General features: G+C 45.9%; 1 protein-coding gene across 3 annotated transcripts in view; it reads right to left on the bottom strand.

Moving 5' to 3' along the window:
• LOC147461881 (ARM repeat superfamily protein) overlaps positions 1 to 26,024 on the bottom strand; it is a 247,357-nt gene that overhangs the window by 171,456 nt on the left and 49,877 nt on the right. For all 3 annotated transcript variants that reach the window (XM_086509347.1, XM_086509349.1, XM_086509348.1), the window contains 3 exons: positions 21,180 to 21,244; positions 20,790 to 20,877; positions 20,512 to 20,590 (listed from right to left, as the gene is read on the bottom strand). In XM_086509347.1, the coding sequence (XP_086365473.1) occupies positions 20,512 to 20,590; positions 20,790 to 20,877; positions 21,180 to 21,244 (232 nt within the window). The remainder of the gene's footprint in view (positions 1 to 20,511; positions 20,591 to 20,789; positions 20,878 to 21,179; positions 21,245 to 26,024) is intronic.

Raw genomic sequence — 26,024 nt, 5'->3', positions numbered from 1 at the left:
CACCACCCTTCCATCCTTGTAAAAAGCAATCTTCCCTTTTTTCCTTGTTGCTCTGATTTCCGGCATTACTTCTTGAATATGAGCAATCTGCTAGAGGGTGAGGTCATCTCCAAGAAAGATGCCGGTCTTCTTTAGAGTCGGTCTCAAGAAGTCGTTCGTTTCCATGGAGGGGAAACGGAGGATGAGTGCCCTTCCTTCCGAGGTTTCTCTGTTGCTCCCACTTTTCTTATTGCCACTCTCCAAGCCCTCATATGCGTATGCTCGTTAACCCCCACCAGAGTCATGAGTTCTTTCACCTCTTCATCCACATTATCTTGGTCTCTGAGGCCACATATCCTTACGTGTAAGGCCCGCACACATCTCCTTTGTTCCTCTTCTAGTGTCAAGTTAATGATGGTTGGTGTGGGGGTGGGGGTTATTTCCTTGCCCTTTCCTTTCTTGACAATCTCAATCCATTTTTCGGCCTTTTCTGCTTTTTGTTGGGTCTTTGTGATGACCTCTACCCACGAGGTCGTCATTTCTTTTTGTTGCTCCTCACCTTCTTTGACGGCCCGCACCTGTTCTTTAATCGTGTTAAGCTCTTCAATGACTGAGGGTTGAAGCTCTCCATCTTCGAGGACATTTTGCGATCGCATCTCTGCAAGCTCTTTTTGAGTAGTGTGATTTCCTCATCTTGGGCCTTCACACGATCCTCGAGTGTATGTATCGTGCTTTCCTGTGCCCCCACGCGCTCGTCGAGTGCGTTAATAGTACATAGGAGGTGGCGATTGATCTTGATGATGGACTCGCTCATTTCTTCTTTGCATTTTTGAATTGCATCCTCCATAGGGTCATCCTTGCCATTTTATTTCCTCATGACTGAAGGTTGCAAAAGAGCAAGGGGGAGGTAGAAATTTCTTTTTTTCCCCACCCTCCTCCCTCTCTCTCTCTCTACGCGGTTAGAGACTCTCTCTCTAGGCGTGCAAGATTTTTTTTTCTCCTCTTTCTCTCTCTACGCAGACAGAGACTCTCTCTCTACGCATTCTCTCTCTATCCTTTCTCTCTCTACGCTATTCATCTCTCTCTCTCTCTACCCAATTTTTCCTACCTCTCTTTCTATGCACATGCCCTTTCTCTCTCTACGCTTGGTTGGGGCCGGGGGGTTACAGGGAGAGCGCAAGGGAGCAGAAGGGGCAGCAGCGAGAGCAGGGGCGCAAGAGAGGTAGGAAGAGAGGCTAGGCAAGGGCACCGGAGCAGGGGCAAAAGCGCGCGGGGGGGGGGGGAGGCTAGGCAGGGGCGCGAGAGCAGCAGCGTTCGGGGGGGGGGGGGAAGAGAGAGAGAGAGAGAGAGAGAGAGAGAGAGAGAGAGAGAGAGAGAGAGAGAGAGAGAGAGAGAGAGAGAGAGAGATGAAATGAAATATTATATTAACCTCTTTCAAAGGCTAAAATGGCCTATGAGACAGAAGAGTTACATCATGGTAAATCTGATACAAAGTCTCCAAAAGGAACGAAACTAAACTAAACAAGAACACTAATTGAGTTGTAAAAGGCGGTTAACATGAGTATGTGGGTTAAATATACAAAAAGTGGGTAGGTATCTCAAAATACATGTGGTGGATATGTATGTATCAAAATCCAATGATAGCTCATATTAGTCGGTGCATGATCGTCTCAATGTCCTCCATGGTGAGAGTCCTCACAGGGTGTCTCCAAGGTCTCGCCAATATGAATATGATCCTATGTTGCAACCTCCTCCCAGTGCTTGGAAAATCCCCTTATCTTGGGCCTCCTAGATCTCCCAGCTCGCATGCTCGATCACTTAGAATACCTCTCCTAGTGATATGCCGTATATCCCTCCTCTCTGGCTGCTCTGGTCTCTGCTCACTCTCTAGATGAAAGAACATTAAGATCTGTCTTTGGGTGTATCTCCTGGTCTGTAGGCCTCTCTCTCCCAATAACCTTAATCGATGCCGCTGGATCTCCAATAGATAGAGTCCCAGACATCTCTGATCCTGATATCTCGTAGCTCTAGATAGAGGCCCAAAACCCTCTCTAAAAATGGCAAGGAAAGCGGCCAAGTATCTCATAGTATATTGTACACTGGCATATATAGTGGAGCTTTGTCTCTAGCTCTCTTTGACACTACTCGCATAACCTAGCCTCGGTTGAGATCTCTTGAAATTGGCGAGTCTCAATCTCCAACTGGTGTGAAGATGCGCGAATTTGTCCAATAGCACATCGTAAGCAGTGGGACAAGTGAGTGTTCATGTAAGCACTTTATGTAATCCTTTATGTCACTTGGGGCCCCATCCTATGGGGTCCCTATAAGTTGGTAGGACTTCTTCTTCTATTACTTGTTCTTCTTAGGGTTTAGGCCCCTCGGCCAGCATCTACAAGTTGGCTCCATTCTTTAGGACTTTGACATGTCAGCAGTTTGTTACATCTCCCCTTCTTGAAAGAGAGTAATCGTCCGCGATTACAGCATATCTTCAAAACAACTCAAGTTAGGTCAAAAATTTCCGAGGGACATTCCGAGGGACAATCAGTTGCTCTTTTTGTTAAGGAGTTAGCTTCTCCTTTCGGCTCTTTTGATCAAGGAGTTAGCTTCTCCTTTCGTCCAGATCGGAACTCTTGATATTCCGGCGTAGTAAAATTAGCCATCACACCCAGACCGCATTGATCTTCCATGGGTGTCTTAATGCACTAAAACTACATACCCAAGCTATCTCATCCAATTAGGAATATTCAGTGGTTGGCACATCACAATGCAACACAAATGCTTACATATGCATGTTACAAGACATAGAAACATAAAGTTGCAGATGAACACTCCTCTCGCATAACCTAATAAGTCCGGGCCGAGAGATATTCAATGACTCCCTCATCACTCCTCCTACATAACCTAAAAAGGTCCAAGCCGAGAGATATAGAAGCATTTTACAACCAAACGCCCCCCCAAACCGTAGCCTGCATCGTTTGCAGGTGCTGAGAGTAACCACTACTCAGACTTCTTAATACTCCTCCCGCATAACCATCCAGGTCCGGGACGGGAGTCACAACAACAATACTCCCCCCATAAATAACCATAAGGGTCCGGGCCATGAGTATAAAAAAAAACAACACTTTTCAATCATTCAATACTCCGCCCGCAAATAACCACAAGGGTCCGGGCCATGAGTATGAACAAGCATTCTCAAACATATTTCTCACTACTCCACCCGGGAGTAAAATCACCAATCATTGAAACCAATATTAAAACCAGAGTAAAACAATTCAAATCGGCACCAAGACAGGTTCAAAACAGATACAATCCATTTCAAACAAATTCCAAACAGGATCACCAAACAAGTTCTCAAACAGATTTCAAACTTAAAAAGCAATCTCGACATCGGTCGAGCTCGAAAAGTCGACTGATTTTCCATCCTGAAACCTGCACCAAAAATTACGGTTAGGTTCGTTCCAGAAGGTCAATAGCCAAGCACAGCATGGTCCATCAGCTCTTGGACAAACAGGGTTTCTTTGACGGCGATGGTAGTCCCAAGATAGCAATCGCATTGGACCTCCAAGGTCATTTGCTCATGAAGAGACATCTACTGGGAGATGTCGAGATATTTTCAAGTTATAGTCTGCTAGGGTTTCCATCACAAGCATTTCAGGATACCCCACTCTACCAGAAGTTGCACTCCGAAGGAAGATGTCAGAAACCATATAACTTTGGGAAAAAAAAATTCTTGAAAGCTTGCCAAGTCCTTGGAAGTGTGCGGCTTGGTAGCTATAGATATCTGCAAGGTATTGTCTCTGAGAAAAACAGGAGCTCGAAACAAATCTTGGATCCTTCTCTTGGAAGTGATCTTAATGGCTTATGCCATGTAATACATGAGCGGTGAAGACAGGAGCGCACCCAATACGCGATGAAGTAAGGGTGGGAGTGGCTAATTAAGTCCGGGTTGGAGAGCGAAGATACCTCAAATAAACTTCCAATAGCTCTGTCTGCTCTTTTGTAGGACAGGTATGCTTTCAGAAAAGCACACGCCTGATGCTCTGATACCACTGTCACAAGACGGGCACCACGTGCCAATAGAAAAGAACAGACTGAACAGACTTTTAGCACTTCAATAACAACTGAACTGAGAGAGAGAGAGAGAGAGAGAGAGAGAGAGAGAGAGAGAGAGACGACACGTGACATGGAGTGGCGGAATTCCACCCCAAAGAGTATTGGCCCCAAACCTTGGCGCCCCTTTCGGTATTTCTTTATATTGCATCAACACAGTACAAGCTGGAACTCAAGACTCTGCACCTTCTCGAGGAAGCATGCCAGAGAATGAGCCCTAACCTCATATTTAAAGGCCCTTGGCCTAAAAAGCAGTTACAGTGAAAAGCCTTCAAAACTCAAAAGCTTCTGGTCCAAAAGCAAATCCAAAAAGCTGCCAATGTAATTTATAGAAATCCGTACAACCGCCACGTCATCATGCCGACACAATTTTCAAAAATCTGCCACGTCATCAATTTTTCTTGTGTGTATGGGTCTTGCTTTATTTTAATCCTTTATGTCACTTGGGGCCAAATCGAACAGGGTCCCTATAAGTTGGTAGGACTTCTTCTTCTGTTACTTGTTCTTTTTAGGGTTTAAGCCCCTCGGCCAGCATCTGCAAGTTGGCTCCATTCTTTAGGGCTTTGACACGTCAGCAGTTTGTTACATTCAGCATGAGAGAGAAATGAGATGTCATATTAACGTCTCCAAAAGGCCAAAATAACCTATGAGACCAATCTGTTACAAAATAGTGAATCTGATACCATGTCTGGGTACAAAAGAAATAGAACAAAAATACTACTACTAGAATCAATCCTCATCTGCACTCTAGATGTCAAGAGAGTATGGCTCGAATCCTCTATTGTAGTCTCCGTCGATGCTGTGTAGCCCCTCTCCTCAATCATGGCCGTCTGGATCTCTGTAGCTCCAGTGCTCGGTCGATGAGAGTGCCGGTAGCGGTCGAATGAGTGTGGGCCAAGCTCTGCAGTGATGGCTGCTCCTCTGGCTGTCCCATATCTAGTGAAAAGAAATTTGTAATCTATCTCTAGGACTCTCTCTCTCTAGCTCTCCCCAATAAAGTGTCTATATCTGTGTAGCTCAAGTAGATATAGCCCAAGACATCTCTGATCCTCATAACTCATAACCCTAGAGAAAGAACTGAAACCCTCCCTCAATAAGCAGTGGAAATGGCCCCGTATCTCATAGTACACTGTGCAATGACATATGTAATGTAGCTCTGTCTCTGGCTCTAGCTGGCATAAGCGCCATATCCTGCTGTCTTCTGGTATCCCTCTGAACTACCAGTCTCAATCTCCAGCTGATGTGAGGATGTGCGTATCTGACCAATGGCACACCGCAAACCATGAGACGTATGTGTGTCCATGTAGCTGGGTCGAATCACAAAACCTCTCTCAATAAGCAGTGGAAACGGCCACGTATCTCATAGTACACTGTGCAATGACATATGTAATGTAGCTCTATCTCTGGCTCTAGCTGGCATATACGACATATCTTGCTGTCTGCTGGTATCCCTTTGAATCTACCAGTCTCAATCTCCAGCTGATGTGAGGATGTGCATATCTAACCAATGGCACACCGCAAACCATGAGACATATGTGTGTCCATGTAGCTGGGTCGAATCACAAACCCATCTCTTGTGAGGTGGAGAAGATGCTCTCTATAGAAAGCCATCTTCGTCCCCAACTCTTGTGGCGACACTATCCATGTCCTGGTATCCAGTTGGATCTGGTCCTGACAAATGAGTCTAGTAATCTCCCCCCGTGTAAGAGACATCGAGGGTGCCAGAAGAGAGTACTGGAATGGGGGCAGCCTATCCATGATGAAGGCATGCGTCTGAAACCATGATGTCATCTGTGCATACAAGCATGGAGTGTCCCCATGAAGAGCTAACTATCTGGAAGACTCCAGGGCCAGTCTAGCATATCTGTCTCTAGTAGTATCCCACAAGCTGTACACAAAGGAAACTGATCTGGTAAGTGCCTCAATCTCCATAGGAGGGGCAGCTAGCTCTGCTCGAATGATAGCGTGCGGTACGGAGGCCTTGGCTCTATCCATGTCCTCCTGGTATCCAGTTGGATCAGATCCTGACGAATGAGTCTAGTAATCTCCACCCATGTAACAGACATTGAGGGTGCCAGAGAGAGTACAGGAAAGGGGGCAGCCTGTCCATGGTGAAGCCATGCGTCTGAAACCATGTCGTCATCTGTGCATACAAGCATGAAGTGTCCCCCTGAAGAGCTAACTATCTGGAAGATTCAAGGGCCAGTCTAGCATATCTGTCTCTAGTAGTATCCCAGAAGCTGTACACAAAGGAAACTGATCCGTTAAGTGCCTCAATCTCCATAGGAGGGGCAGCTAGCTCTGCTCGAATGATAGCGTGCGGTACGGAGGCTTTGGCTCTGATCAGTCGAGAGATCATAGGGATCAAGGGCCTCTCCATACGTCTCCAACCATTCAAGTGCCTTAATCTCCATAGGAGGGGCAGCTAGCTCTACTCGAATGATAGGGTGCGGTACGGAGGCCTTGGCTCTGATCAGTCGAGAGATCATAGGTATCAAGGGCCTCTCCATACGTCTCCAACCATTCTGGCCTAGAGAAGGTCCCCATATCCGCACCCCATAGAACATAGCTGAGGCTACTAAAGTATCAAACAGCCATAACTTTGTCCGAGGTTCCTGGAACTGAACCTGCAAACACATCCTCTCCGACCTTCCCAAGGCCGAATAAGCTCTAGTCAGTCTAGTCTCTATTGCTCTCCCCAAGGAAAACCTCGGCCCAGTAAAGACAACCCCAAGGTAATTGTATGCATCTGTATACTCTACAATCGCCTAACCATATATGAAAGTCGGTGCTGATCTCCTGATCCACTGTGGTGTGGTGTTAAAACCCCATAACCTTAGTTTTACCAAGGTTTATAGACAATCCACTATCCTTCGCAAAACTGTGTAATGCATCCAGCTCTCGCCGCATACCCTCTGGTGAGTTAAATATCAACACAATATCATCATAATATAACAACAATGGGATCCACGTCCCTGCCAACTCCATCTCCTACAGTCTGCGCATCAATTGAGCTCTCAGTACGATGTCAAATGCTTTGCGAAAATCCACAAAGCTACAATAAATCCGTCTCCCATGTAGCCTGCCCTCCTCAATGATGGCTCTGAGTGTCAGCATATGATCAAGAATGGAGAAACCCCTCCAGAAACCGGTCTAGCCCTTTGCCCGTACAACCTCACCCTTTGCCCAATTACTCAACTGCTGCTCGAGAATGGATGCATACAACAGTGCCAATGTGTGCCCAACCATAATAGTGCGGTAATTCCCATACTCTTTAGGATTTGAAGATAGGCACAATAGTAGACAACCTCCAAGTCTGAGGGGTTAAACCTCCAAGTCTGAGGGTAACCCCTCACACATGGCACCATTGAACAACACTGCAAGAACCTCTACCAGCATATCTCTACCATGTATAAAGTGCTCTGCTACTAGACCATCATGATCATAAGCCCTACTGGTCCTCATCCTGTCAATGGCTCTCTTTACCATCTCATTGGTGCAGCATCTAAGGCATAACCACACGCTTATCCGGGTCGGAAGAGACATTCTGGGAGCATGCCCAAGAATAGTTGGTATGATGAGGAGTGGAGAGAGATGAGAACCCGGCTTCAAAGGGATCTTGTTTTAGGAGACATCACTTACAAACAATCTCAGATTGCTTCCCGACGCCTTGTGCGACAGAAGAAACGAGCTTACTTGGCCCAGATGGAGTAAGACTTGTATCAGTTGTTCTTCATTAGAGACTCAAGAGAGGCATGGCAATTCTTTCATGAGCACTCCCCTCCCCCAATAATTACTTCTCTTGATTTGTGGGGCCAGTATGCGACATCATTCTATACGGTTCCTCGACAAGACCCCCTTCCAGATCCTACCCAACCTATCAGCACCTTTACCACTCAGATGCTATATGATCATGATGGTCTCTTAGCAGAGCACTTTATACATCCTAGGGATATGCTGGTAGAGGTTCTTGCAGTGTTGTTCAATGGTGCCATGTGTGAGGGTTTACCTGAGACTTAGAGGTTGTCTACTATTGTGCCTATCTTCAAGGAATTATGGCTATACTATTGTGCCTATCCTCAAGGGATTATGACTTAGAGGTTGTCTACTATTGTGCCTATCTTCAAGGGATTATGGCCAGTATGCGACATCGTTATATACGGTTCCTGGACAAGACCCCCTTCCAGATCCTACCCACCTACCAGCACCTTTACCACTCAGATGGTATATGATCATGATGGTCTCGTAGCAGAGCACTTTATACATCCTAGGGATATGCTGGTAGAGGTTCTTGCAGTGTTGTTCAATGGTGCCATGTGTGAGGGGTTACCTGAGACTTAGAGGTTGTCTACTATTGTGCCTATCTTCAAGGGATTATGGCTCTACACTGATCAGTGATGGGACATCTACGCACCCCGGAGGGGGTATCTGATTTAGTTCACTCCACCATTGGGATGAAACAGGATTTCCCATTGTCTCCTACTCTATTTGGTATGTACGTTGATGAGGTGTCTGATTACATTGACAGAGAGAGTGATAGAGGCGCCCAGCTGGTAGGGATGTGGATCCCATTGTTGTTATGGTGTTTAACACCACACCACATTGGATCAAGAGATCAGCACCGACTTTCACATATGGTAAGGAGATTGTAGAGTACACAGATGCATACACTTACGTTGGGGTTGTCTTCACTTGGCCGCAGCAGAGACTAAACTGAATAGAGCTTTTGCGTCCTTGGGAGGCTTGGAGAGGATGTGTTCGCAGGTTCAGTTCCAGGAACCTCGGACAAAGTTATGGCTCTTTGATACTTTAGTAACCTCGGCTAAGTTGTATGGGGTGCAGATATGGGGACCTTCAATAGGCCAGGATGGTTGGAGACGTATGGAGAGGCACTTGGTATCTATGATCTCTCGACTGATCAGAGCCAAGGTCTCTGTACCCCACACTATCATTCGAGCACAGATGACATCATGCTTTCAGACGCATGGCTGCACCATGGACAGGCTGCCCCCTTTCCAGTACTCTCTTCAGGCACCCTCGATGTTTCTTACACGTGTGGAGATTACTAGACTCGTTCGTCAGGATCTGATCCAACTAGATACTAGGAGGACATGGATAGAGCCGCCACAGGAGTTGGGCACAAAGATGGCTTTCTATAGAGAGCATCTTCTCCACCTCACAGGAGATGGGTTTGTGATTCAACCAGCTACATGGACACACATATGTCTCATGGTTTGCGGTGTGCCATTGGTCAGATACGCACATCCTCACATCAGCTGGAGATTGAGACTAGAAGATACAAAGGGATACCAGCAGACAGCAACATATGCCGCTTATGCCAGCTAGAGCTAGAGCTAGAGACAGAGACAGAGCTACATTACACATGTCATTGCAGAGTGTACTATCAGATACGGAGCCGTTTCCACTGCTGATTAGAGAGGGTTTCGGTCCTTTCTCTTGGGTCATGGGTTATGAGGATCAGAGACATCTTGGGCTATATCTACTTGAGTTACACAGATATAGAGACACTTGACTGGGGAGAGACAGAGAGAGAGAGTCCCAGAGAAAGATTACACGTTTCTTTTCACTAGATACGGGACAGCCAGAGGAGCAGCCATCACTGCAGAGCTCGGCCCACACTCATTCGACCACCACCGGCACTCTCATCGACCGAGCACTGGAGCTATGGAGATCCAAACGGCCACGATTGAGGAGAGGGGCTACACAGCATCGACGGAGACTACTACAGAGGATATGAGCCATACTCTCTCGACATCCAGAGTGCAAATAAGGATGGATTGTAGTAGTAATATCTTTGTTCTAGTTCCTTTTGTACCCACAATTGGTATCAGATTCACTATTTTGTAACAGATTGGTCTCATAGGCCAAATTTGCCTTTTGAAGACGTTAATATAACATTTCATTTTATTTCCTCTCTCTCTCTCTCTCTCTCTCTCTCTCTCTCTCTCTCTCTCTCTCTCTCTCTCTATATATATATATATATATATATATATATCTAGTGGTTGAGGCGCTCAGTAGATCTGTCTCCTTCATACACCGCATGTGGGAACTTCCCAAAGACAGATATGCACGCCTTGCACTTGAGTCTTCCCGACAGTTAGCCATGTACGGAGATACAGCATGCTGGTATGGGGAGAAAAAATCCTGGTTTCAAGCGCATGGGTTCAACATAGACAGATTGTCTCCCTTCCACTAATCACTGGATGCGCCCTCTTTGACTCTTACACAATCCGAGATCACCAGGCTCATTCGCCAATACCTGACTCAGCTAGACACCAATAGGACATGGATACAGCCATCACAAGAGTTGGGCACGAGCATGGCTTTCTACAGAGAGCATCTCCTCCAGCTTACGGAGAATGGTTTTGTAACGAGGCCCAAATACATGGACACCCACTTATCTCATGGGATACGATGTGCTATTGGCCAGATACGCACATCTTCACACCAGCTGCGGATCGAGACTGGGAGATACAACGGAGTACCAGCAGAGGCCAAGACATGCCCCCTGTGTGACATCGAGTCTGAGACACAATTGCACTACACATGCCACTGCCCCGTCTACTACGAGATACGAGGCCGCTTCCATTGCTTGTTCAGAGAGGGCTTTGGACCAATTTCTAGAGTCATGCGGTACGAGGATCAAAGATGCCTCGGTTTGTTTTTGCTCGAGCTGCGCAGACACAGAGAGAGCCTGATGAGAGGAGAGGCTAGCCAATCTTAGAGACAGATCACGGACTTCTTTAGAGCTGCCACTGGACACCCAGAGGAGTTACTACCGCAACAGAGCTCGTCGCCTTACACCAGAGGCACACTGATCGACCGAGCGACTGAGCTGGGGAGATCCAGACGCCCACGATTGCGAAGGACTACACAGCATCGACGGAGGCTACATCAGACGATTCGGATCACTTTGGCTCGACATGCACGACGCCCAGTCAGACTACTGACCGTGGAGGAGATTGATGAGATCCGCCAGCGACCGATGCTGGATCTCCTGTGATCTAGCTATCCCAGCAACCTGTTTAGCTACTTAGTTCACACCTAGCAATTTAAGATTCCATAGTATTTTTTTTTGTCATTCTGTCATTTTGTCATCTTGTTACTCTGATTTTGTATCAGATCCAACACATCGTAACTTTCTGGTCTCATAGGTCACTTTGGCCTTTTGAAGACGTTAATATAATATTTGATCTCTCTCTCTCTCTCTCTCTCTCTCTCTCTCTCTCTCTCTCTCTCTCCCCCCCCCCCCAAGCTAGTTGCTTAGTTCACACCTAGTAGTTTAGGATTCCATAGTATTTTATTGCGACATTTGTCATTTCATTTTCATTTTTGTCATCTTGTTACTCTCACTCTGACTTTGTATCAGATCCACCACATTGTAACTTTCTGGTCTCATAGGTCACTTTGGCCTGTTGAAGACGTTAATATAACATTTCATTTCATTTCTCTCTTTTATTTATGCATAGCACTTGGGCTCTCCCTAGAGACAGATATGCTCGATTAGCACTAGTCTTCGCGAGAGCTGGCATTGCAGGGAGATAGATCATGTTGGTATGCAGAGATGTAATCTTGGTTTCAGTTACATGGCTTTAGTATGGACCGGCTAACCCCATTTCAGTACTCTCTGGATGCACCCTCCATCCCCCTCACAAGGGTAGAGATTACCAGGCTCATCAGACAGGACTTGATTCAGTTGGATACGAAGAGGACATGGATACAACCTACACATGAGCTAGGTACGAAGATGACTTTCTATAGAGAGCATCTTCTCCAACTCACGGAGGATGGTTTTGTGATTAGACCAAGATACATGGATACTCATCTATCCCACGGGATACGATGTGCTATTGGTCAGATACGCACATCCTCACATCAGCTATAGATCGAGATAGGCAGATTTAGAGGAGTACCCGCTGAGTCCAGGATTTGTCAGGTTTGCCAACTAGAGCCAGAGATAGAGCTACATTACATATGTCACTGCCCAGTAAACTATGAGATACGAGGCCGCTTTCATTGTCTATTCAGAGAGGGTTTTGGGCCACTTTCTAGAGTCATGAAATACCGGGATCAGAGATGCCTCGGATTATACTTACTGAAGATTGGCAAACACAGAGAGGACCTCTTGAAGAGGGGCACAATGAGAGAGATCTAGCGACAGCGAAAGATTACAAATTTCTTTCAGTCACAGACAGAGGAGTTCAAGCAACCCCCATAACATAACAACACGAGAGGCACCAGAGGCATACTGCTTGATCGGGCGATAGAGTTGGGGCGGTCCCATCGCCCACGGATGAGAGGGCCCTCTCGATATCGACGCAGATTGCGACAGAGGATCTTTACGATACTGGCGTGGCATAGAAGCCGCCCCGAATACTGATGTATATGTATATGATGCCCCGACTGTCAAAGAGCTCCATTGTATCAGCTCACCCTTTGTATTCCCCTTGTATCAGCTTTCACCCCACCCCTACCCACTAATTTCTTTTCAGTTCTTTGTACTTTTTGTACCCAGACATGGTATTAAATTCACCACATGTAACCTTTTGGTCTCATAGGTCATTTTGGCCTTTTGAAGACGTTAATATTACATTTCATCTCTCTCTCTCTCTCTCTCTCTCTCTCTCTCTCTCTCTCTCTCTGTGTGTGTGTGTGTGTGTGTGTGTGTGTGTGTATGTGTGTTTTCTGCATTTTTAGGGTTTCGCCCTGATGTTTCTAGGGTTTCGCCTATTGTTTTAGGGTTTTCGAATCTCTGTTTTCTGCATTTTTAGGGTTGCGCCTGCTGTTTTAGGGTTTCGAATCTCTGTTTTCTGCATTTTTAGGGTTTTGCCTGCTGTTTTAGGGTTTCGAATCTCTATTTTCTGCATTTTTAGGGTTTTGCCCTGTTGCTTTTAGGGTTTCGCCTGCTGTTTTAGGGTTTCTGCTGCACAACAGTCAATACTTAGCAGCCAGGTTTGCTCCATTTTTGCTCCGTTTCCCCCTTCTTACAGGTCTGCAAAAACCGAGAATTTACAGAGGAAGAGGAAAATGGACTGGTTTGAAGCATTTTGGAAGGCCAGACTGAGTTGAACTGAAGTGAACAAATACATTACTATCCGAAGTACATTACTATCCACTTGCCACTCCCTTGCGCTGCCCCTCCCCTGCCATACCTCCTCGCGTTCCTCGCGTTCCCCCACTCGCCCAGCTACCACACCCGTTGCTAGTGTGGATGCACACGTGCGCTTAGTGGTTCTTTTTCAGACTGCGATCAAACATGAGGAAGCTGAACGATAAAGCCGACCCCCTAGAGAATGCCATTCTAAAGTGCAAAGAGGAAATGACGGAGACCATTACCAAGATGAACCGCAATCTCTTGGGCACAATAAAAATGCTCGAAGGACGCGTGCTGATCCAAGAGAGCAAGATAAATACACTGGAAGACCGAGTGACGACTCAGGATGAAGAGATTGCGTCACTCAAGAAAGATCTCGCCGAAGCACGATCAAGAAACACACTGGAAGAGGGCGAACTGCAACCCTCAGTAATCGAAGAAATCAACACGATCAAGGAGTAAGTGCCGGCCATCAAAGAGGGAGAAGAGCAACACAAAGAGATGACGACTTCTTGGGTGGATGTTCTTACCAAAACTCAACAGAAGGCGGATGAAGCCGAGAAATGGATCAAGGTGGCCAAGAAAGGAAAAGGCAAGGAGATAACGTCCACATCCACACCCACTATCATTAATCAGACACTAGAGGAGGAGCAAAGAAGACGGGTGCACGCTCTACATGTGAGAATTTGCGGGCTTAAAGACAAAGGCAATGTGGACGAAGAGGTAAAAGAACTCATGGCCTTGATGGGGGTTCATGAGCCGACGCACACAAGAGCCTGGACAGTGGGCAACATAAAGAAAAATACAAGCAGTGGGGAAACTTCAAAAAAAAGAGCACTCATTCTCCGTTTTCCCTCTATGGAAGCGAAGAAATCCTTCTTGAAGAAAAGACCAACTCCTAAAGAGACGAGCATCTTTCTCGGGGATAATCTCACCCTCTCGCAGATCGCTCATATGCAGGAAGTAATGCCGGAGATTAGAGCGGCAAGGGGAAAAGGCAAGATTGCCTTTTACCGAGATGGAAGAGTGGTAATACTAGAGCCACGCTCCACATGACGGTGCGAGACTTATGGGACCACACTCAAAGTGGCTACCTGGAACTGTAATGGATCTATGCGCCTTGATGTGGGTGCTTTTGAGGATAGCTTTACTAGAAGAGACATCATCTTTACTCTGAGACACACCAAGCCCCTGGGCAATCCATGCCTCACATTAGTGGATACAGGTGGGAGACAGCTTACAGACAAGAGACACGCTCAGAGCACAGAGGACGGGGCTCGGGGAGAGTGGCAGTGTTATTTAGAGAGGATCTGAAGCCATTGATACATATAGCCCGTAGGGATGAGCAGGCTAGGTACATGTGGGTGAGATTGAAAGCAGAGACAAGCAGATATCTCTACATTGCTATTTGCTACTTTCCCTCGAGTACATCAGTCTATGCATCACCCAGAGGACAGTCCCCCTTTTCTATTTTGGATGATGACATATTGGAGTTCTCTAGAGATGGTGACATTATCATTCTAGGGGACTTCAATGCTAGGACTGCCCATCACCAAACAGTGTTTTATGATACTTCGGCGGAGATGCTGAGAGAGCTAGATGTTGTAGAGACGGGCCTGTCCAGACTATCACACGTGGGCACCGCACATGGATTGGCCATCTTGAATGGCCTACAGAGATTTCCTGCTGCGGGAGGTTTTACATGCTTTCCACACAGACATGGAGCCAGCACAGTGGACTATGTCATGGCACAGCTGAATCTCATCTCTAGTATCCAAGATCTCACAGTTGGGCCCAGACCGGTCGGGGTGGCAGCGGATCATGCTCTTGTGTCGATGACCATCTCCTTCCAATTAAGTGCAGCACACAAGCCACGGGTAGCAACCCCTACTCGCTACACCTTCACACGAGAGACAGATTCAATATACATAGACGGGATCTACAGAGGCCTATGCACTGAGGACCCAGGGAGACCTCTGGAGGAGCTAACTACTATACTGACACAGACATTACATGATGCAGCAGCAGAGGCATACCCACACACACAGCCTGAGCAGAGACGCCGATCAGGGAGCATGCCTCAGAACAGCTGGTACGATGAGGAGTGCCGCCAGACTAGAGCTAGACTTCAGAGGGAGGTGCTTTTGGGGGACGTCACTCACAAACAGTCACAAATTGACTTCCGACGCCTGGTGCGGCGGAAGAAGAGGGCTTTTTTTTGGCTCGACTCGAGCAGGATCTATACCAGCTTTTCTTGAGTCAGGACTCGCGTGAGGCGTGGCAGCTCTTTCATGAGCAGTCCCCCCCCTCTGCTGTTACCCCCACAGAGACTTGGGGTCAGTACGCATCATCTTTGTACACAGTATATGGACAACCACCCGTTCCCAACCCCCCGATCCATGCCCACACACATGTGCTTTTTTCACCGCTGAGATAGTGAAGAAAGCCATTGACAGGATGAGGACTGGGACAGCATATGATCATGATGGCTTAGTCGCTGAGCATTTCATGCATGCCAAAGACCTACTAGTAGAGCTTCTAGCAGTTATGTTTAACCGTGCCACATGTGAGGGCCTACCGGACACTTGGAGCCTATCTACGATTGTACCTATCTTCAAGTCAGGACACCCCATGGAGCCTGGGAATTATCGCACTATCATGATTGGACACACACTCGCACGGTTGTATGCATCCATTCTTGAGCAACAGTTGAGTAGATGGGCAGAGAGGGAAGGAATGCATGCAGCTGGGCAGGCAAGGTTCACGAGAGGCTTCTCTACTCTTGACCATATCTTGACACTCAGGGCCATCATCGAGAAGGGTAGATCTCATGGGAGACGGATCTATTGTAGCTTTGTGGACTGCCGTAAAGCTTTTGACACAGTACCCAAAGCTAGATTGATGCGCAGATTACAAGAGATGGGAGTACCCACAAAGCTCATTTGGGGGATCATGGCATTGTACAGATCAGTAGTAGGGCATGTACGCACCCCTGCGGGACTTTCTACACCGGTTCACTCCACTATTGGGGTGAAGCAGGGCTACCCGCTCTCTCCTACTCTTTTCGGTATGTATGTGGATGAGGTTTCTAACTACATTGAGAGCGATTGTGATAGAGGTGCACAGTTGGCAGGGACATGGATTCCACTTTTGTTATATGCTGATGATATTGTGTTGATCTCCGAATCTCCAGAGGGAATGCAACGTCAATTGGATGCTTTAAATAGGTTTGCCCACGAAAGTGGTTTGTCTGTCAACCTTGATAAAACCAAGGTTATGGTGTTTAATACCACCCCACAGTGGATCAGTAGGTCAGCACCTACATTCACATACGGCCAGGAGACTGTGGAGTACACAGATGCTTACACTTACCTTGGAGTGGTTTTTAGCGGACCTGCATTCTCACTCAGAAGAGCAGCAGAGACCAGACTGACTAGAGCCCACGCAACATTGGGTAGATTGGAGAGGATGTGTTCGTAGGTTCAGTTTCAGGAGCCCCGGACGAAGGTCTGGCTCTTTCACACTTTGGTGGCTTCTGCATTGCTCTATGGAGCTGAGATATGGGGACCTTCATTGGATCACCACAGGAGGCCGGGTCGCACTGATGGATGGGGAAAGGTCTCGTCTCTATGATCTCGCGGCTGATTAGAGCCAAGGCATCAATACCACGGGCCATTATCCGAGCAGAGCTAGCGGCCCCCCCACTAGTGGTTGAGGCGCTCACCAGATCAGTCTCCTTCATAAACCGCACATGGGAACTTCCTAGAGACAGATATGCTCGCATTGCACTTGAGTCCTCTCGACAGTTAGCCATGCAAGGAGATACAGCATGCTGGTATGGGAAGATGGCATCATGGTTTCAAGCGCATGGGTTCAGCATAGACAGTCTGCCACCATTCCAGTACTCATTGGATGCACCATCTCCCACTCTTACACAGTCAGAGATCACCAAGCTCATCCGCCAAGACCTGACCCAGCTAGACACCAAGAGGACATGGATACAGCCAGCACAGGAATTGGGCACGAAGATGGCTTTCTATAGAGACCATCTTCTCCAGCTTACAGAGGATGGTTTTGTGACGAGACCCAGATACACGGACACCCACTTGTCTCATGGGATACGATATGCTATTGGCCAGTTACGCACATCTTCTCACCAGCTTCGGATTGAGACTGGGAGATACAGCGGAGTGCCAACAGAGGCCAGGACATGCCCCTTGTGTGACATGGAGCCTGAGACAGAGTTGCACTACACATGCCGCTGCCCCGTCTACTACGAGATACGAGGCCACTTCCATTGCTTGTTTAGAGAGGGTTTTGGACCACTCTCAAGAGTCATGGGATACGAGCATCAAAGATGCCTCGGTTTGTTTTGTTCGAGCTCCGCAGACACAGAGATAGCCTGATGAGTGGCGAGGCTAGCCAGTCTCAAAGACAGATCACAGACTTCTTCAGAGCAGACACGGGACAGCCGCAGGAGCCACTCCCACAACAGAGCTCCCTCTCGTCTCACACCAGAGGCACACTAATCGACCGAGCGACTGAACTGGGGAAATTCAGGCGCCCACGACTGCGGAGTACTACACAGCATCGACGGAGGCTACATCAGAAGATTCGGAGCACTCTGGCCAGGCATGCACGACGCCCCGTCAGACTACTAACCATGGAGGAGATTGATGAGATCCGCCAACAACCAATGCTAGATCTCCTGTGATTTAGCTATCCCAGCAAGCCGCCCATTTTTGCTTAGTTCACATCGACCAAGCTAAGATCCCATAGTATATATCTTTGTTTTGTATTGTTGTTATTTTGTTACTCTGACTTTGTATCAGATCCACCACCTTGTAACTTTCTGGTCTCATAGGTCACTTTGGCCTTTTGAAGACGTTAATATAACATTTCATTTCATTTCATCTCTCTCTCTCTCTCTCTCTCTCTCTCTCTCTCTCTCTCTCTCTCTCTCTCTCTCTCTCTCTCTCTCTCTCTCTCTCTTACATATATATATATATATATAAGAAAGTAAAGAACCCGCCGCGGCAACAGACAAGGGAGGGAGGGAGGGAGGGGGGGGGGACATGTTTTTTTTTGCGTCCAATTTTGATTACGCTAGTGTGTGTGTGCGCGTGGGTGTGCTCTTGGGAGTAAGAAGGCTGCCCTGAATTTGGGACTATAAAAGCACCCTTGGGGGTATCACAGTTAGACACATGTAAGACTTCTATTTGTATTCTGCTTCATCACGAAGATCAGAGAGTCTTCTCTTCACAAATGCATCAAAGAACTAACCCATCAGGGTCTCATTGTGGCTATTCAGGGCCACTGACTCGTATATGGAGGATCCTGCTCCAACATCTTCTTCTCCATCTCCCTTCACTTTGTTAAATTTCAGTTCAGTTCTAGTTAATTATTTTCTATTTGTTTTGAGGTCCTAGAGTGCTCAAAGTGTGGAGAGTTCAGTACTTCACCGTCTATGTTCCAACCACTCCCTAGAAGTCACTACATTAGGATGACTGAGGAGGTGGCCGCCTTAGGGCAGGCTGGCTAGGGTGCTGCCCTTGCTACCTCCTTATCTCTTAGCTGTGTACGTACCATCTTACTTCGATTTGTTGAATCTCAGTTCAGTTTAAGTTATTATCAATTTGTTTCGAGGTCCTCAGTGCTAAAATTGTGGAGAGCTCAGTAGTTCTTCGTCTCTTTTCCAGCCACTTGCCAGAAGCGGTTCATTAGGATTACTGACGAGCTGGCTGCCCTCTAGGGTGTTTCCCTTGCTACCTCCCCATCTCTTAGCTGAGTACATACCTTTGCAGCACCTGTTGGTTCCACAGGGGATCACTATGGTGGCCGTTTCAATCTTCTGCAGGTCTTGCAAGTCCCCCCCTTCCCGCCAAGCTAAACCAACCCCCCCCCCCCCCCCCCCCACGCCCAAAAAAAAAACTTCCACTTTAGCATCAGCCCTTAGTAAGTGTAATAGGCCAGCTCCTAGCACAGCAACAACACTGCAGAAGGCAGACAGAAGAGTGTTCTGTGGATGCTTTGATATAATAGAAGCAAGATGAGCACAACGGTGCAGCCCAAACTTGTTAGGGGACCAATTGTCACTGCAATAGAGTTAAAATGAAACACCAGCTATAAATTGTGACTCCTCACAAGAAACTCTTTAGATCATAGATTTTTACATATACCTAGATGAATCCAGGATAAGCCCAGATTCACCCTTGAAGGAAAGTGCAAGGTATAGACCCATGGTAGTCACCAGTCACCCACAAGACAATATAACCATCAGCTCCATCATGCATAGTATTGACTAAATATAACGACATCCCCACTAACGTCGTCAGTGCCCAATAGTGGGTGTAGAACTAGGTACTAACATATGCTCCTTAACACAACACACACCACACGCACACACACATGAGCATACATCAACACAAAGTTCAGCGTACTGAGTTTCTGTCATGACTCCAGAGATCGTAGATTTTAATTTGGTTTCATTAAGTTTCTGAAGCTCCGCGAACCACCTAGAGAAAGCATGGTCAATCCATTCCTATGGAGCCCCTTCTCTCAAGGTAGGGAGGAGAAACTCCATCGGAAGTACTGTGTTAAGCCCATAGACTAGTTCAAAAGGCGCTATTCCTATAGATGTTTTAGAGAGTTTGTACAGATTGAAAGTCTTCAAAGAAAAGTCCTCCTATGAGATTTTCTATCAATAGGTTCAACTATCTTTCTTTTTCCACAAGACAAAGCCATAGGAATGAGTTTAGATACCTGCCCCAAGGGGCTGCTCGAGCCCCCTCAACTCAATTACTTATAAATACATGTATTTATATAAGGATGGGGCTGGGTCACACGGCAGAGCCACATGCTCTCACATATGCACACACGTCTACTAGCCTCAACACTGGGCAAAACATGGCTGGCATACTCCCTTCCATGAGGCCAGGCACATCCAGAAAACAGCCTACACTCACGCCCGCCCTCATTGGAGATACCAGAGATGACACACGTAGCAGGTGCCACATCACTAACTCCTAACACCCCCTCTCTAGTCAAACCTATCTACTCTCTTCTCATCATTTTCTTGTAAAAATAAGAGAAGCGTTCTAAGAGGACTTGCTTGGCACTGGGAGAGGGGTCTTCTGCCAGTCAAAAGTTGTTTAAAGGTGTGAAATATGAAGAAGCATTGTAAGGAATAGGCCCCAAAAAAACAGTATTGTAAGGAATAATATTTGATCAAGCATTTAGCATAAGAACCGGAGTTCTTGCATTCTTAACTATCTTCACAGCACTTCAGAATAACTACAAAGGTTTACCTGAAAAGGTGAGGAGCCCGTTTTCCTAGCTGCCCAACTGACTGATATGCAAACATTCGTAATCGTTTCATCGAGGCATCTGTGGCATGCATTCACGAAGATTCCTTTTACCACCAACACGTAGCACAAACAAAAATCGATTCACATTGACAACTTGGAAGTGCCAAAGGTAGATTAAGTAAAATGACGTCCAAAGAAACCAATACATTATTAACCAAAATTTTAAAGTAAATCTTGAGCAATTTGTCCATCAGAAACTTGAAAATTGATGCACCAACCTCCTTCACCAGGAGGTGGACTATCAAGTAGCTTTAAAACTCCACTAAGAATGATGGGTGCCATGGGCTTCATCTGTTCATCTCTAGCCTGCAAAAAGATGCAACCAATCACCCAGACTTAATTTATATTCAGATGTACGTTCTATCTAATCTTTCTTTATTCTTCGGTAAAGCAATGCCACTTGTGCAAACAAAGGGTAAGTACGATTTTTGAGTTTATTATTGTGCTTCCCATCAAACATGAGAAAAAGCATGCACTTTTGTCTGACAGTAGCTGTGAATCTTGCTTGAATGTACAACAGCTTTAAAGGACGTCTCAAAGGAGAGGGCAAAACAAGGTACTTTAATGGGAAAGCAGCTGGAAAATGCACGAGTGCAAGAAGTATTTACATGTTTAAACACCCAAACAGCAAACTCCATGCCAAACTGCTTTAATCTTGGATATGACTCTGTTCCTACAAAAATGTAAACAAGAAAAGCATTAGGGTGCTCATGGATTTGTCTTTAAGCAGCCATATAGTCAATAGAAGTTTATCTGTATGTTTCCGCACGCCCCATAACCCCATCATCACAAAAAACACGTCACAGAAAAGAAACCATTTGATGGGTTGGGCAGTAGCAGCTCTCTTAGTTTCATTACATGATAAGTTTGTAATTCTTTCTAGCGACCCATGTTTTGTTTGGCTTTAAATTTCAGCACTCTCACATATTTCCTTACAATGTACATTGCAAGTAAAGCGATCGAATCATTATCAGCCACAGGAGAAACAATTGTCAAACATTTTTGTCAATAGCAAGTCAAAGAGAACAATATGTGTATCAGGGCCTATCAATAGACAGATATAGGTCCTTCTTTGCAACATGAAGGAAAGAAAGAAAAGCAAGAACCATTGTGAGCTTTTCTGAACCTCCTCCAAAGGTGCAATAAATGTCTCATCATGTATGATATCGTGGCTCAAAAGTCACCACTATGGACCTGCTGCTTTGGTCATGAAGCCAAGAAGCCAACAGACTCCGCATTTTAGCTGACAAAGAACAACTTTCTTGACATGGAATCCAACCTTTTCTGATTCTCTTCGGGACACGCACAAAGACTAAGCCACCACACTCCAAAGTGGGAAACTAAGACTCTAGAACCATGAAACGCCTAGTAAGAGGCCGTACTACATAGCACCAGTGGAAAGTAGGCTTGATATAGACCGTGTCACCGTTGAGAATGTGCCTCTACTCCAAAGATTAGTGCTGGTGATGCATGTTTAAGCATAGGTCAAACATACACGATCACCCCATTCTTACTATTTGCAGCCAAGATGGAAGGAAAGGAAGAAAGAAAGCTTTATTAACGTCTTCTAGTGTCCAAAGTTGGCCCATGAGACAGATGGATGTGCATCCGTGTGCCCTCTGGCTATCCAAAAAAAGGACAAAAGGTACAAAACAAAAACGCTATAAAATAATCTGGAGGGTGGGGGCAATACATCAGGGGTTGAATGGAGAAACCACACACTATTGAGGATCACAGTAGCCAAGGCCCCACAAGGCTTTTAGTATTACTACTATCAGCTCTTCATAGTGTTCCATACAAAATGGCATCTTCTCTGATCTCACGGCCACTGTCTTTTGATCATATGGTCGATTTGATGTTCTCTTGATCACCACCATTGGCAGAACATCATGTAGGCCCTCTTGCAAGTCTCATGAAAGTGCTACAACAGGTTGAGATACTAAACCATCATAGCATGCACCATGGCCTCCAGTTGGTTAGTTTCCTTTTTGAGCTTTTCTTCAAGGGAAGCTTTGTAGAATATAGATGATGTTACAAAACCAGACAAACATTACATGTGGATCTCGGAGAGAGCTTAAATCTGAGACTTGGTTGTACAAATCTGACTTCAGTTATCTCCATTCCATTAAAGGGCTGTCCAAACTTCTACCTTTGGAAAAGTAACTCCTCTCTCATATGACTGCAACATGTTTAAACAACACTAACACTCCAAAGATAGCAACTGAAAGAGAGTATTAAGAGCATCAAACAATCACCAGTGGTCCCAGACCAGCCTACTGGCCCCCCACCACTGCCTTCGGCGACCCCCCCCCCCCCCCCCCCCCCCCCCCCCCAAAACACACACACACAGAAGGAGGACAACTATTTGTGTAAATGTAGAAAGAAAAGGGGAGTTTTTTTATGGCCTTCAATAAGAAAACGAAGGTCACCCTACATAAGCCTTCATAAGGAAAAAAGTGGAGTCTCCCCATGTGGGTCTCAGTATTTTCCCAAGCTCCATGAAGTAGTAGTAGAGATAGCTCTTATGCACCAAAGAGCAAGCCCACAAGAAAAACACAAACACAAGTGGAAAGCAGGGTAAATTCCACACCGCGCATAGATGTATAAACAGCATTGACACTACATGGACAGAAGAGGGCATACACTTGTGACAAAATAACTTGGAGAAGCAAGATTCCATAGCTGATGATTGGTCTGGGATTGAGAGCTCATCCTCTTCAAAAAAAAACATCAAAAGCACACTTGCTTTGAGCATTCTTTGATTGTTGGAGAGCATTCTTGGTTTTAAAAAGAAAATTTCTTCGCTGGTCACAAATATCGAAAAACAATCATAAAGCAGTTCAAAAGCTTGAAAAGCACAACATAGAAACATACTGGAGAGAACCACCAGCCAAAGCTGGCATGGCTACAATGGGAAATCAATTACTTTACCTGCTCAACACGGGTTGGTGAGCGTTTCACCCTCACTCTGGAGAACCGATTGTTGTGCAGCATGGGACACAAGTGTTTGGCATTGCAAATGCTGGTCATCATGGCTATCACGTCATATTGGATTCTCAGGGTGAGGTACCTCTTGATCAATAATTGGATGCTCACTGGCAACCTGTTCAAGCGGTGGGCTCTTTGGAGAGGCGCTCTTGTGTTGACCTTGTTTCCAATGCGAAGGAGGCACCACTTTGGAGGTTGTGGATATGACATGGACAGTCACTAGCTGAGGTTGGACTGGGATCCCAGTAAGTGACAATGCCCTTCTTTAGAGGCTGATGGGGCCTTGTTATGTCCTGCTTACAGGAGAGGGGATCTAGTCCATGACACAGACAGGATGGGCATCCACTGCTCGGGCGGACATAGTGAGAACCCGGCCAGTGTGGCCAGCCACTTTTATAAAAGGAGGCCAAGGCCTCATTTGTATCTATGGATGTGGGGGTTGATAGATACAAATCAGGCCTTGGCCTCCTTTTATAAAAGTGGCCGGCCACACTGGCTGGGTTCACACTACATCCGCCCGGGCAGTGGACACCCATCCCCGTCGGTGTCATAGACTAGATCCCCTCTCTTGTAAGCGGGACATAACAAGCCCCTCTTTCATTTTTTGAGTGCACTATAGACCTTAGGAAGAGAATTATCTTGAGGGCACGACGCTTGGCTCATCGTCCACGTCAATCGCAAGTATGGTGAGATCAACTCATTTCTCTAGTTTTTACAACAGTTTTGGTCATCCATATGGACCCTCATGATTAGCCGCACGATATGTTGCTTCATGTGAATGATTACACACGCCGGATTGCCAATTGGCACTTGAGCTACAATTACAAGTCATGATCTAACTTGCTTCAAGTTCTCACACAAAGGAAAGAACGGTGTGATTGATATAGGGGTTGAAGAACTCCATTCCACTTGTTGGTCATGTACAAATCAAGAAAGCAATAAAAATGACTATGTGCAGTTACTTGGTGTTTGCAAAAGAAATTGAACCTAAAAGTGATCAAAATGTTGGACATATGAGTTTTTGTGAAACAATTCAAGGATTGTTTTAGTGAATCTATTCCAGATGAGCTTCCACCTGAAAAGCCGTAAGATCATAAACTAGATCTTATTCTAAGTGTCTCAACTCCCAATCAAGTTGCCCATCGTGTGAGCCTCACAAGGCGAAGAAATCATGAAGCAAGTAAATGAAATTTAAGAGAAAGGCATGGTTCAACATAGCCATTCTTCTTATTGTTCACCGGTCTTGCTTGTGCAAAAGAACGACGGCTCTTTCCGCATGTATGTGGATTATTGAGCCTTAACCCAATTCCAAGAATCGATGATATCTTGGATACACGTAGTGGAGCTTCAGTTTTCAGCCGAATTGATTTGAAGAGCGGAAGCTACTTTCAACTGATTGCTGGATCGCATTTTTCATCAAAGTTTTGTGGAGCTTTCTTTCATGACATCATCATCTTGTTATCCAATGAAGAGGAGCATAAGAAGCATTTGGCAATTGTGTTTCAAGAATTGCAGACTCACAAGCTTTATTGTTATGCCAAAAAATAGTGAATTCTTTCTACAGAAATAAAGTATCTCAAACACATCATTTGAGCAAGTGTAAGGATGATGGATCTTGCCAAAGTCAAAGCCATTGCAGAATGGCCAACTTCAAAGGACATTCATGAAGTAAGAAGCTTTCTTGGACTTCATTCTTAATACAAGCAATACATTCGCTACTTTGCACACATTGCAACACCTTTGCATGCATTGTGCAAAAAGAGAGCCGTCTCCGTGTGGACGTAGCTGGAAGAGTGAGTCTTCCAATGATTGAGGAAGAAGCTAGCACGAATATTGTTCTTCATCTTCCCAATTAGACAAAGATTCCGTAGTACAATGTGATGCTTCAAATGTATTCATTGGTGATGTCTTGATGCAGGATAGAAGACCTTTTGCTTATGAGAGTTGGAAGTTGCAAGATGGACAGAAAAACTACTCCGCCTATCAATAGGAGTTTTTTTTTGTGCTTCATGCATTTACCATATGGAAGCACTATCTTTTGGGCACTACTTTTGTGGTCAAAACCGAGCACTACTTCCTCACATAGCAGAAGTTGTTACCTATGCATATGCGGTGGGCAAATTTCTAGTACGTGCTTCATTTCACTCTTGAAAACATGAAGGGTAAAGACAACATGGTGACCGATGCTATGTTAAGAAGACCTCAAGTTGGAGCCATCACTATTGGATATCATACTAACTTCACACCCATGCACGAATTATACAGTACGGATGAAGACTTTGCTCAAGTATGATATTGTTTGCAGTAAGGAGACATTAAGATGTCTAACTCAATACGAGAAGGTTTCAGCATCACCTTTGCGTTGTGAAGCAACTAAGGCAACGAGTTATGGAGGAATGTCTTGCGCCTCCATTTGCAGGACACAGGGGCATTCTTCCTACCACACAAATGTTTCAGAGAAATTT

Source organism: Adiantum capillus-veneris, chromosome 3 (assembly GCF_014529385.1).
Source record: "Adiantum capillus-veneris isolate H3 chromosome 3, ASM1452938v2, whole genome shotgun sequence".
Lineage (NCBI taxonomy): Eukaryota > Viridiplantae > Streptophyta > Polypodiopsida > Polypodiales > Pteridaceae > Adiantum > Adiantum capillus-veneris.
Note: the sequence above shows the minus strand (reverse complement) of the source record. Positions and strands in the feature narration are given on the sequence as shown.